Below are 12348 nucleotides of genomic sequence, written 5' to 3'. Positions count from 1 at the left end.
TTATATGAAGCGAAATGAAACTGACTTAATAATATATAAATTTGGATACTTTAAATAAATTTCGCTCTGACAAAATACAAACTTGTTTCTTTGTACTACACCACCCCAATCGTGAAAACGCAAGTTTAAAATGAAATAAAAAATTTAGTTTGAACAATTTATTACTTTCAGAATATTTAAGAGGTAAGAGATAATGGGTAAGGATCTATTGATATATTTACACAGGAATTTAACGGTGAAGCTACTCAAAGTGTTACTGAATACGCCATTGCAAGTAAAAATCAACGCAAGTATTAACTATCATAATATTTACTAATACTTACGCAATATTTATGAACTACTGATTATTGGGCATGTCAGGCCTGAGGAGAAGAATGTGTGAATACAGCATAATGAAGGATTTGGTTTATTCATAATTACTTATAAACATCAGGCAACAGTATCCATTGCTAAATGGTGTGCAGTGAATGGTCAATTTGTTGATGACATTTCATAAAGGTAACAAGGTAACTGAACCTTGCTTCACATAAGTCTAATTCTCCTCAGGTCTTGTACTAGAAAACTTAACTCTATAATGAGGCAGATTTTAAAGAAACAAAACATTTTATGCTCTTGTGAAACAGAAAAAGCACACAGTACTAATTTTATGTTCTAGCAGTTCTGTTTTGCTGCTTTAGAATTGGCCACATTGTGTATGCTCTATGATACGGCTAGAAGTGTCTATGGTATGGGGTGTTGATTCGGGGTGAGCCCGCCATGCTCAGGACTGTGTTTCTGCTTTTTCCTTTTCTTCTCCTTTTTACGCTTCTTGCGCTCCTTGTCGTCATCATGGCGCTTCTGCTTTTTATGTTTCTTCTCATAGGTGTCTGGGTTTGATGAATCTGGAATATTTAAAATGGGATATCAAATTAATGTTCTCAATGTAACTTTGATTGTTGCTTTCACATAATGTGCTATAACATGCTACATCTACAGTATAATGTTGGTGTAAAGTGTCCAAGCAAATACAGTAGTATATCTGAGAAAGTATTTAGTATAGTACCTTGTATAGGAGTGTCCTGGCCAGGTGGAGCGCCATCTTTGTGCTTATGTTTCTTGTGCTTGCTCTTATGCCTCTTTGGTGGGGTGGCGCTCACATAGCGGTACTGCTCCGGTAGGGGCCCGGGGTGCAGCCTGAAGCCGGCCAGCTGCGCGCTCGTGAGTGGCAGCAACTCTTTGCCACCTATCGGTCTCTTTGCTATCACTGATCCCAAAGTACTGTTATCTTCTTGGCCAGGGCCGTCTAAGATCCCCGGCAGATTAGGTAGGAAAGATGATAGTGATTCCTTCAGCTTTTTACCATTGAATTTGCTATAGGAGTGTTCTAAACCATAGTAGGCCATTAAGTTTGTAGCGCCTGTGAGTTCACATTCTCCTGTAAAAAAATACTATGTCAGACACTGTGCATCAACACCAGCACTGCTACACGGGCAACAACACTTACCTGGAGGTTCTTTCATCAAATAGAATGGCCCGCTGTGCACTATGGAAGGGTTTTTGCCCAGGGATATAGTGGTCTTCAGGGTTCCAGACGAATCCTGCCGAGACACCACTGGCGACCTCGCGCCTCTTGGCGAGGACTTCGGAGAATAAGGCTCTACTTTTCTAAACTGATCAGACATCATTTTGAATCAACATTATCTAACTATTGAACTTAAAAAAAACAATATTGCTAATAACTAGAAAACAGAAACGTCCTCTCAGCCTCAATCTAGCTTTTTGACAAGTTTTGCTTTTTGCGAGAGAAAGAGAAGAAACAATACGTAAGAAAGAGAAAGAAAAAAGCGAAAGGTGCCGTAGTGTTGGGAATCGGTAAAAATCGTTTCGATTATGATTATTTTTTTCAGGGCTCAGCCACGTTTCCTGATTTATTTTATTTACTGATACGGCGCCTCTAGTGCGTCTCCAAGTAGATAACAAATATTTTTTTGTGTGTATAACACTTAAAGAAAGCGAGGCATTTGTTATTCTGAGGACTCATCATTGGAAAAGGTTATTGGTTCCTTCAATGATTTCAAAAGGAAGGATAGGCCCTTCAGAACATTTTACTCAAACCTTCTTCATACAAGCAAAATAACTGTCATCTGTCATAATTTGTTTGAACTATGTCAGTGCCTAGCAACTATCTTGACGACGTAACCTTGTACAGTTCTCCCATATTAATAATGCGCATGCAAATCTTCGCAAACTGTCGTATTCCCGGAAACACCCGAATCATTTCTTAAACAAAGCACTTGCATTTTGATCCTTGTTCGAAAGAAATAGTAGTCAATATCATGTGACACATAATCGAAAACAATTTGGGCGATCGGTGGCTGTCACCGATCAGTCAAGGGTCTCAAGGTCAAGATCAATATTACTTTTGTGGAATTATAAAGAGCTGCAATTACACATCGTTCTTGTTATTTTTTTCAAATGTGAATTTAATTTCAACTTTAATTATTTTTGACGATGCCATATTATGAGGCACATTTAAGAATAAAATATACGTCACATTGATAGACTTCACTTTGCCAATAAAGCCACACCCAAAAGACCAAGTTTGTAATTGTAATATTATTGTGAATGATCAGCGCTGTAAATACTTTTGAACTGAGATTTTAATGTAAACATTTTTATTAATGTGAAATAATCAGTGCTGTAAATACTTTTGAACTGAGATTTAAAAATTTTAATAGAAACCTGTGTTTGAAATCCATTTCTCATTATAATATAAACCTTGTGTTATTCAAACCTTCTTTCATCCATCTTTACATCAGCTTCAGTAAGACACTTGAAAAGTACCTACTGTAACATTTTCGAAGTAAATTTTAATATTATGGAATATTATGAATTATCGAATCAAATTTCGTTACTGATAAATCAATTATCTCTTTTAGCACCAATTACATAATTCTACTAAAATTTCATGAAGAAAATGCACTTAACCACTCTAAATACATAATAGTTTTCTAACGCTCGGGAATACGACCGTTGCCGAACAATGACGAAGATTTCTATGTGCATTATCAATTTTGGGGAACTGTACGTGCGTTAATAATTTACCGTCCCGGACATTGTTTTATTATTTGCAGGCGCCATATTAATAATTTAAGACAAATCTGTTTTGGTCTGTAGACCTGTATAGCCAAACCAGGAATATAAAAACCCTCGCCATATGAGGCGTTTGTTAAAAAAAAAAAAAAGTTCCTTTTTGGAGAAATAGATGGCGTTGTCTGGGGTTGTACCAACTTTCAAACCCTCAGAACACACTCAGATCACAATATGTTATTCTGTGAGGCTAACGAAATGTGAAAGTGACGTAGGTAGGTAGAATTGTAGTATTATTTTCTCTATGATGTCGATGTCACTGTTGCTTCAGCGTTCAGTGCGATTGTGCGTACAGCCGTTCTTTTAAAGTTTTCTCAGTTTCCTTGTGTTTCTCCTGTATTAATTGAGTTGTAGTTGAGCTATCTGCTCCTCCTCCCTTGATACTGTAGAGTTAGTGCACTTGAGATAGTGACTCTTTTGAGATAGTGACTGCTATACTGTAATAATGCCTAAGGACTATGGATCATGGTCCCTAAATAAATAAATAAAAATAGAAAATCAGTTCTCGCACGCAGCACCCGTTCAAACGGCGCGCATAGAGAAAAGAACACTACGTGACGGCGCGGGTAGAACTATTCACAGAATACTTAGCACTATCCCAAGCCACATGCAGTCTGAGCCTCGGAAGGATGGCTCGCGCTACCACCCGACATTTAATCACAACTAGTGAGTTCTTATTCTGAGTTTAGTACTCTTTGCTCTCTATGTAATTTTTGACAGTTGGTAAACTGCGTTTTCACGCCATCTATCGGCTTACCCAAAAGCTCAACTGACAGCTGTCAAGGAAAACGGCTCATTGCGGAAAAGCAATAGAACTTTTTTCTTGCACTGGTATCACAAAATGTCATAAACTCAAAATGTCATTTGTCTATTGCTGTCAAACTGTGGTGCTGTCAATGCGTAGTGTTTATTATAGCTTTTGTGAGTTTTTTGTGTTTCTAAATGCCGAAATCTATCCATAGCCGTGAAAGGAAACTAATTTACCGCATACACGAGTATTTGGCGGAGTAAAAGTCCGTGGGATTGGACTTTATTTCTCTTGATAACATAACTGATGCTATTGTCAAAATGACTTGTAGGTATATAGTATAGTATGAGCAAATGAATTGGCAAATTTTTAAGCTATTACTGTACTTTTTATTAACTAGGTACATTACAATAATTGAAACAGAAATTGAAAAATTGATTAGTAATCTTGGTGGCAGTGAATGAAAGCGACTCATCAAGGTGGTGGTGGCGGTGAATCCGAGACATCTGAAATATATCATATGAATACCTACACATCAAATCGGTTGAATATTTAGGTTCTAATTTTGACTGATTATACACATATTTTATCCAGTCAATGGGTTTAACTTTCTTATTACATAGTTCTGCATGCAAACCTGTAAGAGGCTAAGATGTACTTTATTTCGAATTCCTGTGAGGATGGAAAATATTAAGCCACTTACTCTTGTCTTTTGAATACTTAAAACCATTTCAGCAAATATGCCTTTAAGTCAATTTATCTATTTTCAAATTGCCATTAATGAGTACTTACTTGCTAAATGTGGGGTAACCGTTAGACTGTTAGTACACGTCATGTTACTTAAGTTCCAAAGAACCCATAGAATATATCCTCTCACTGAGCTACTGAAACTCTTTTCAAAATAAATCATAAAAAAATTACCATTATAAATTTGAGCATGGCCAATTCACATTGGTATGACTATACTTAGTGTTGCAGTCCTCAACGCGAATGTGGCGCTCTTAATACAGGGTTTTTATATTCCTGGTTTGGCTTTAGATCGTCCCGTACAAATGGACTAAAAATCACGCTCCAAAACGTAAGTGTGTGCAACAAGAAATTGTTCTCGGAGGATAGTCAACAAAAAATGACGTCCGTACAAGGTTATAGCGCGCGGCCATTGTAGAGTTTGGTAGTAAAATAATTATCAATTTATAATGTGTTTATTACTTAATTTAATGGTAATTACTGATGATACGATATTCGATGTTTCTTTTTGACCTTCGTATAATGGTTTTTGCAGCCTTTCACAACACAATACATATTTATGACAAGATTCACAAGACCATCTCTCGGCCACAGACAACTGTCGACTGAGGAGCGTTGGCCCTAAAATGTCTATTTTAGGGCCAACGCGCGGGTGCCATTTTCTTGAGTGGTTTGGCCTGTCCTTACGCAGTAATATATATGTCAATGGGTTCCTTGGTATGCGGCATGCCGTGGCATAACACCTCAGAATAATAACGGTCTCATGAAAGCTTTACTATAAGCCCGAAGACTTCTTCTTCATTACCCACTATTTACACTAGGGGCACTAGCAATATTTGGATGGTGAAAAGTTATAAAATACGGCAGTGATGCCTAGCTTTGTTGTCTATGGGCAAAAACCACGTGTCGCACAAGCCAATGCCACCATTCTATAAAAAAGTTAATTTTTAAAACAAAATTGTCAGTTAGTCTATGGTCAATGAATTAGCTTCTCGTAATGCGATAATGTTCCGTTTTGTGTTTGGAAATAAACAGTAAAACTGGTGTAATTTCATTAATTTTAGTTATTAGTGACATGTGAAATATTAATATGATAATACTAAGTGATGCGAGTGCTGCAATGAGGCTACAAAAAAGGATTTGATATGAGCATTCCTCGCTCTGCGAAGTGACGCCATTTTACGGGAATGATCAGCCCGCGGCTGCCTTACAATAAGCCCAATGTAAAGTGTGCACTGCCGAGACGGATGCGTGGACACAAGTCTTTACTGCTGTATTCGTACTGGGCGTACGATTTTCGAGGTAACATGATATTCATCAAAAGAGCGTTGATTCCAATGTTTGAATCTCGCGATTTCCTCTTGTTTGATAGTCTATTGTTTCTGAGCAATCACATTACGCACGTTTTTATTTTATATTTTCAGAAAACTATGGAAGATGGTAATTTCGTCAACGCAAATGACGAAAAACTAGCCCCGGCGCCAGTGGGAATCTACAAAGAGCAAAGCGCGAAATTTACCACCAACGGGCACGATGACCTCGCAGGCGAAGCGTCCAGCCCCCTAGCCGCGCCCGCCGAGCGCGCCGACCACCCCGCCGCACTCGACACACTCAACAAACGCGTCAACCCACTCAAGATCCATCTGGGAAAGAGGCCATTTGTTGATAATTCTCTGCCATACGCAACTACAAAGAAAAAGGCGCCAATCGTTAACAGACCTTGTGAAACCAGTGCACTAACAAAAAATTCAGTTCCCAGAGCTCCAAAATTAATCCACAGAAAGAAAATCAATAGTAGTCAATTTCAAAATGTTGCATCACAACCTCAAAACTATATTCCACAGAATGAACAGGACAAACCAGTACCGAGGCTGGTGCCTAAAAGCCAATTACACCAATTCAAAAAGAGTGCGGCTAAAAAGATGGCTCATAACATGAATGAATATCCACAAAATGCAGGATTACAGCCAATGGTCAAGTTCAAGTGTAGAAAATGTTGTTCAATGTCATTTAAGACTCTGGCTATGCTGAAGGAACATCAACAAGTGTGCAGAGCTCAAGCCAAGGAGCCTGCAATGGCCCCCGAGGCTGCGCCCAGTGTGGAGGCACCCGCTGGGGGCCCATCTAGAGTCACTAGGAAAGTCTATCTCTGTTCAGCTTGTGGAACATATTATGAAAATTGGAACTTGTTCTTGCATATGAGGGAAGTGCACAATCGCCACATCTGTTTATTCTGTTTGGGAATGTTTTCAAAGGCAGAAAAACTATCTGCTCATCTGACAAACAAACACAATGTACAGGAGTTCAGCTACAACTCTAAGGAGGAATTCTGTAGTGTGTATAACGGCACAATGTACCTGATGTGCTGTGAATGTGACGAGATCTGCAGCGAGCAGGACAACTTCTTCAATCACGACTGCAACAATGTCATCCCCAAACCCGTGCCTGTGCTTGTAAGCAAAAATGCAGCCAAGATAAATAGTATGAAACAGAATAAAATATGTAGTGATACAACAGGAAATGGTCTAGCACCTATTAAAGATATGAAAAATATGAGTGATATTAGCAAATTGGATAAGAGACCTTCATATGAGCCAAAGCCTGAAACTGTGACCACCTTCAACTCCAGCACCCCATCTACTAAAGTACAACCTAGTGAACCCATTCTAGATACTACTGTCAGAACGAAGGTCCCTGTTAGTAGAGGCAAGGATATGGCTAATATAATAGCAAATACTGATGTAAGTTTAGAACTACACAGCTCAGATTTCATGACAGCATCAAGCCCATTACACCAACCTGCCTCTAGTCCAAAAGAAAACAGAAGTTATATGCCCAATGGTGATGACAGCATGGATGGTTCAGACAGAAGTAATTCTCCTGTGAATGCTGAAAGCCTAAATTATAATCATCAAAGCTTACAAACTCCAGCTAGTATCTTACAAACTCCAGAACCATATCCAACAGTAGAAAAAGAAAATTGTGGTATTAAATTAAAGCTTAGTCTAAATAAAGCTAATTCCCCTGTGATCATAAACTCCACTGTAGATCCTACTGTGGGACAACATAATGCATACAAGCCACCAACTAGAACACGGCGACCACCTAAACGATATGAAAAAGATAGTCTACAAAACAGAAATGAAAGATATAGCAGAGAAACACCCCCAGACCCCTTGCCGCCAAAAACCCCCTCCATTAAGATGACCATATGTGATAAAGCTGACAGTCCTTTTGTTAAAACCACATTCTATGAAAATAACCAGGAAACCACCCTCAAAACGCTGCTAAATAATAATTCAGAAACTGCATCAAGTATGTCGCTAAGTAGTAAACCTATCGAAAACACAGCAATGTTATCTACAATTTATGATAACAAATTGGAGGACATGAACACAATGAACAGGGTACCAAAGCTAACAGTGAGGGTGCCTAAGGAACTTCTAGACAAGGACTCATCAAGTGATTATTCTTCAGATAGTGATGCTAGTGACAAACTGACAGTGGATGACACACCTACTGATAATCTTGAGATTCATAATGAACCAAAAGAGGAGCCACAATCAGAGCCGGAGCCGGAGCAAGCGGCTGAGAGCATAGAAGAACCCAAGATAGATAATGTAACAGAAGAACCACCACCAGTAGCAGAAACTGCCCCAGTCCCCGAGGAGATGGAGACAGAGCCCATGGAGGCGCAAATAGATGTAGAAAAATTGCCGGAAGACCCACCTGTAGATGAAATTCCAGTGCTTGAGTTAAAATTAGATAGGCCACTTGATAAATATCCTCTGAAAGAGCTGCTGAAGGTGTTTCTTGCACAGACAGTATATAACTGCATATACTGCAACTACGTGCGCAAGGTGGCGGTGGACTGCCGCGCGCTGGCGCTGCACATGGCGGCGCAGCACCGGTTCGCGGCCACCGTGGACAGCATCACGGCCGAGGAGCTGCTGCCCGAGACCATCCAGGCCAAGCTCAAGGTGGACGCCGACCAAGTGCAATCAGTGTTCATCAATCTGGACTACTACGATAGTGAGGAAAAGTGTGAAACTGTGCAGTATGATCACATGTTTGAATGTTTCCAGTGTTATTTCAAAACTGCTGTTCATAAAGATCTCTATTTACATAATCGTAAAATGCATCAAAAAACTATATTACTGTGTGTTATGTGTAAATCTAATTTCTATAGTTACAGTGAACTGCTATGTCATTTGTGTCCCGGGACTTATGACTCAGACTATGAAATGAAGTATAGATGCTGTCTGTGCACTGTAGATTCAATACCTTCATCATTCAGGCTGATGGTTCATCTCCGAAAAATTCACAACACTTGTGATGTGTGCTTAGAGTTCTGTCACAACCAGTCTAGACTATCTAACCATGTATGGAAACATAAATTGCACCATCTATGTTATCGATGCGGTATCGCCTATAGAAATAAGCCAGATATAACCAAGCATTTATTCTGGAAACATGGCACAGAAAGTATACTTTGCAAGAGGTGTCTACAAAAGAAATGGCCACACATTTATCACTTCTGTACACCTCCAGCAATCTTTGTTTGTGAGGAATGTAACCTACAATTTACAAGAGCTGTTTGCTTGAAAGTTCATAAACGCTTTCACTCTGGGGAGTTGCCTCATGCTTGTATTGAGGAAGGATGTGAAGATAAGTTTGTTTCAAAAAAACTACTGATGAAACATCTTGAGGAACATCAGCGAAAGCTTGCCACTGTTGATCTTGAAGAGAAAACAGACAAGAAACCAGCCATCACAGATTGTAAAGTTGAGCCATCAAATGAACAGATTCCTACAATTGACCTAGTAGATGATAAGCCTACTGAGGAAACCGCGCCTGGCGCTACTGATGTTAAAACTGAAGCCGAAGATGAGCAATTATCCAAAAAAGCAAGAAAGAAGAAACAAAAAGAGAAAGACGCTTTGTTGTTAGATGTCAATTTGCCAGAATTAAACCTCTCTGAAAGTGACAGCAGCGACGAGTCTGATAGCGGATTGTCGCAATCAACAAAAGAAGAGAAGCCAGACGTGAAACCGGAAGTTAAAGAGGAGAAGCCAGCGACATCGGACACGGTCGAGAGTGGCGCAGACGTGGACATGGCAGAGCCTAAAGAAGAGACACCGGAAGTGGCGGAGGAGGACAAGCCGGACGCGCAGCAGGTGCTCGACATCTGGGACAACTTCAAGAAGTACCAAGCAAAAACGGAGCCGAAGCCGCGAGAGAAGACCCCGCCGCTCGTGCCCATCCGGAAGCACGTGTGCGAGTCGGACCACGACTACTGCGTGGTGCCGCCCCCTGATGCCCGCGACGACCTCTTCGACTCCGACAAGAAGAAGAAGCGGTCGCGGCGCGGCTCGAGCAGCAGCAGCAGCTCCAGCGCGTCCTCGTGCAGCTGCGGCTCCTCCTGCTCCTGCTCCTCCAGCTCCAGCGACTCGTCCAGCGACTCCTCCAGCGACGAGGGCCGCCTGCCCGACCGCCCGCGCCCGCCGCCGCGCCGCCGCCCCGGCCGCCCGCCCAAGCGCCGCGTCAGCACCGGCTCCAACGTGGACGTGCTGGGCGCGCACGACACGCCCGTGCTGCTGCCGGAGCGCGCGCAGCCGCCCGTGCCCGAGAGCGACCTGGACACCGCCGAGAGCGACACGGACGAGGACTTCTACGACGCGCAGCCGCAGCGCCGCGCCGCCGCCCTGCAGCAGGACCGCCGCCAGCTCGAGCCGCCCAGTGCCGAGCCCGCCGCGCCCGCCGGCGACCAGCCCGCCGCGGACCCGCCCGCCGACCCGCCCAGCGAGCCGCCGCGCGCCGACACGCCAGACATGGAGCCGCAACACACTCCCAAGAAGGAGAAGTCCAGCTCCAAGAAAAAGAGCAAAAAGAAGAAGCGATCTAAGAGTAAAAGACATGAAGCGATTAAAATTAACATTCCTAAAGAGTTCATCACGACAAGTGAGCCGGAAGTGGCTCCGCAGCCTTTGGCACCCAACAAGATTACGATATCGTTGCAATCCAACACAGTACAAATCCCCCCCGCGACCCCCCCGGTGGCCGCCGCGACGGGCCACGCGGCCGCCGCCGCCTCCGCCGCCGAGCGCAAGCGCGCCTCCAAGCGCCGCCGCGTGCCCAACAAGTTCTACGGCTACTCGAGCGACGAGGAGGGCGCGCCCGCCGCCTCACCGCTGGCGCTCAAGCCGCAGCAGCCGCCCAAGCTGGAGTGGAGGAAGGAGGACCTGCCCTCGCCCGTCACGAGCCGCGCCAAGAAGGAGCCGCCCACGCCTACTCCCACGCTCGTGCACAAGATGTACAGCTCGCACGCGGAGTCGCTGCGGCTGGCGGCGCCGGTGCCGGACCCCGCGCCGCCGCGCATCCTCATGAACACGGAGTCCGTGGAGTCCAGCTCGTCGCAGTCGTCGGACGAGGGCGGCTGGCCCGCGCCGCCCGCGCCGCCGCCCACCTACCTCAACTCGGGCACCTCGAGCCTGCCCTACGCGTTCCAGAGGCCTGCGGGCAGGCAGGCGCGCGAGGGCGAGAGCGTGTACTGCTACTGCCGCTGTCCCTACGACGAGGTGTCGGAGATGATCGCGTGCGACGCGGACGGCTGCGCCATCGAGTGGTTCCACTTCGAGTGTGTCGGTATCATGGTACCGCCTAAAGGCAAATGGTACTGCCCCGAATGTAGGAAGAAACAAAGCTTTGCAGGTTACAGATAAGTCGATTCAAAATTTAGATGTACATAAGTCTTCTGTATTGTTATCTGTATATAACTTATGAATGTAGATAATTTAGATTTACCTGTATATCTCTGTAGTTAGTTTGTATAAGTTTAGGTTACTAGGTCTGAAGAAATGTATCATTGTTATAAAGTACATGTTATGCTTGATTGGGCTGTATGGCCACAGCTGTAACCTGGCAAATTGTTACACTCTGTATAAATAACCTATACAGCAAAGCGGAAATATAAATCCGATTTTTGATACCACATGGCAGTTTTTATTTGAAATCTTTTCATATCGTATATTTACTCCGGTTTTCCAACACTCCACAAACTATGCAAATTGAGAGCGAGGTTACTGAAAGGATACATTTCCTATTCATATTATTCAGGCTCAGGCATCGCACATAGGTATGAAGCCGTTATTCATACAACATTGTATTTCCAAAAGACTGAAATTTTATCAGTGATCGAGCTAGAGCTAGAGGCAAAGACTACTACAATGCCGGAGACAGGTTAATGTAAATATAATACGTGTAGATAAAGAAACAAAATGAAAAAGGCGGCCGACCGGTGCCATATATTAGCATTATTAAAGCTGTATCCATGAAATACTAATGAACACCCTATGGCTGCATGGCTGGTCTCAACCATAGACTTAGTATACCTTCTTCTATGCTCGGGAAAAGGATTTTGGTTGATCAAGATTTTGTGCTAAACAATGGCTCGAGCTCTATGGCGAAAATATATAATATTCTAATCTATGGAAAATATAGCAGTTGCAAAAATCATCAAAATATTGCGACTCACAAAAATCTTCTGTTTATATGATAGAAAATACCTACTGTAATAATAATGGATTTTACTGCCCTGTGTCCCAATAAGGGAATGTGTAATAAATTTTCCATCGGTAAGTCTGGATAATAGGCAATCTAATTAATAAGAACCTTCTACGTCTCATCTGTGTAGGAATCAAACAAAGGACCTTTTCCTAGTCTTC

The 12348-nt window shown here is 42.7% G+C and overlaps 2 protein-coding genes across 2 annotated transcripts; one reads left to right on the top strand and one right to left on the bottom strand.

Moving 5' to 3' along the window:
- Nucleotides 1-146: 146 nt before the first annotated feature.
- LOC105394037 (mediator of RNA polymerase II transcription subunit 19) lies at nt 147-1786 on the bottom strand. The gene is made up of 3 exons (XM_011565872.3): nt 1484-1786; nt 1043-1414; nt 147-881 (listed from the first exon to the last, which is right to left on the bottom strand). The coding sequence occupies exons 1-3, from the start codon at nt 1662-1664 to the stop codon at nt 721-723; spliced, it is 714 nt and encodes a 237-aa protein (XP_011564174.1). The 5' UTR covers nt 1665-1786; the 3' UTR covers nt 147-720.
- Nucleotides 1787-5576: 3790 nt separating this feature from the next.
- LOC105394038 lies at nt 5577-11615 on the top strand. The gene is made up of 2 exons (XM_011565873.3): nt 5577-5926; nt 6049-11615. The coding sequence occupies exon 2, from the start codon at nt 6055-6057 to the stop codon at nt 11344-11346; it is 5292 nt and encodes a 1763-aa protein (XP_011564175.3). The 5' UTR covers nt 5577-5926; nt 6049-6054; the 3' UTR covers nt 11347-11615.
- The last annotated feature ends 733 nt before the right edge of the window (nt 11616-12348 follow it).

The sequence above is a fragment of the Plutella xylostella genome, chromosome 10, assembly GCF_932276165.1.
Source record: "Plutella xylostella chromosome 10, ilPluXylo3.1, whole genome shotgun sequence".
Lineage (NCBI taxonomy): Eukaryota > Metazoa > Arthropoda > Insecta > Lepidoptera > Plutellidae > Plutella > Plutella xylostella.
Note: the sequence above shows the minus strand (reverse complement) of the source record. Positions and strands in the feature narration are given on the sequence as shown.

Excerpts from the sequence above, each read along its gene's own strand:
- LOC105394037 (XM_011565872.3), bottom strand. The coding sequence starts at position 1,664 with ATGATGTCTGATCAGTTTAGAAAAGTAGAGCCTTATTCTCCGAAGTCC. Across the intron at positions 1,415-1,483 it reads TTTGATGAAAGAACCTCCAG|GAGAATGTGAACTCACAGGC; the intron begins GTAAGTGTTGTT and ends ATTTTTTTACAG. Across the intron at positions 882-1,042 it reads CCAGGACACTCCTATACAAG|ATTCATCAAACCCAGACACC; the intron begins GTACTATACTAA and ends TAAATATTCCAG.
- LOC105394038 (XM_011565873.3), top strand. The coding sequence starts at position 6,055 with ATGGAAGATGGTAATTTCGTCAACGCAAATGACGAAAAACTAGCCCCG.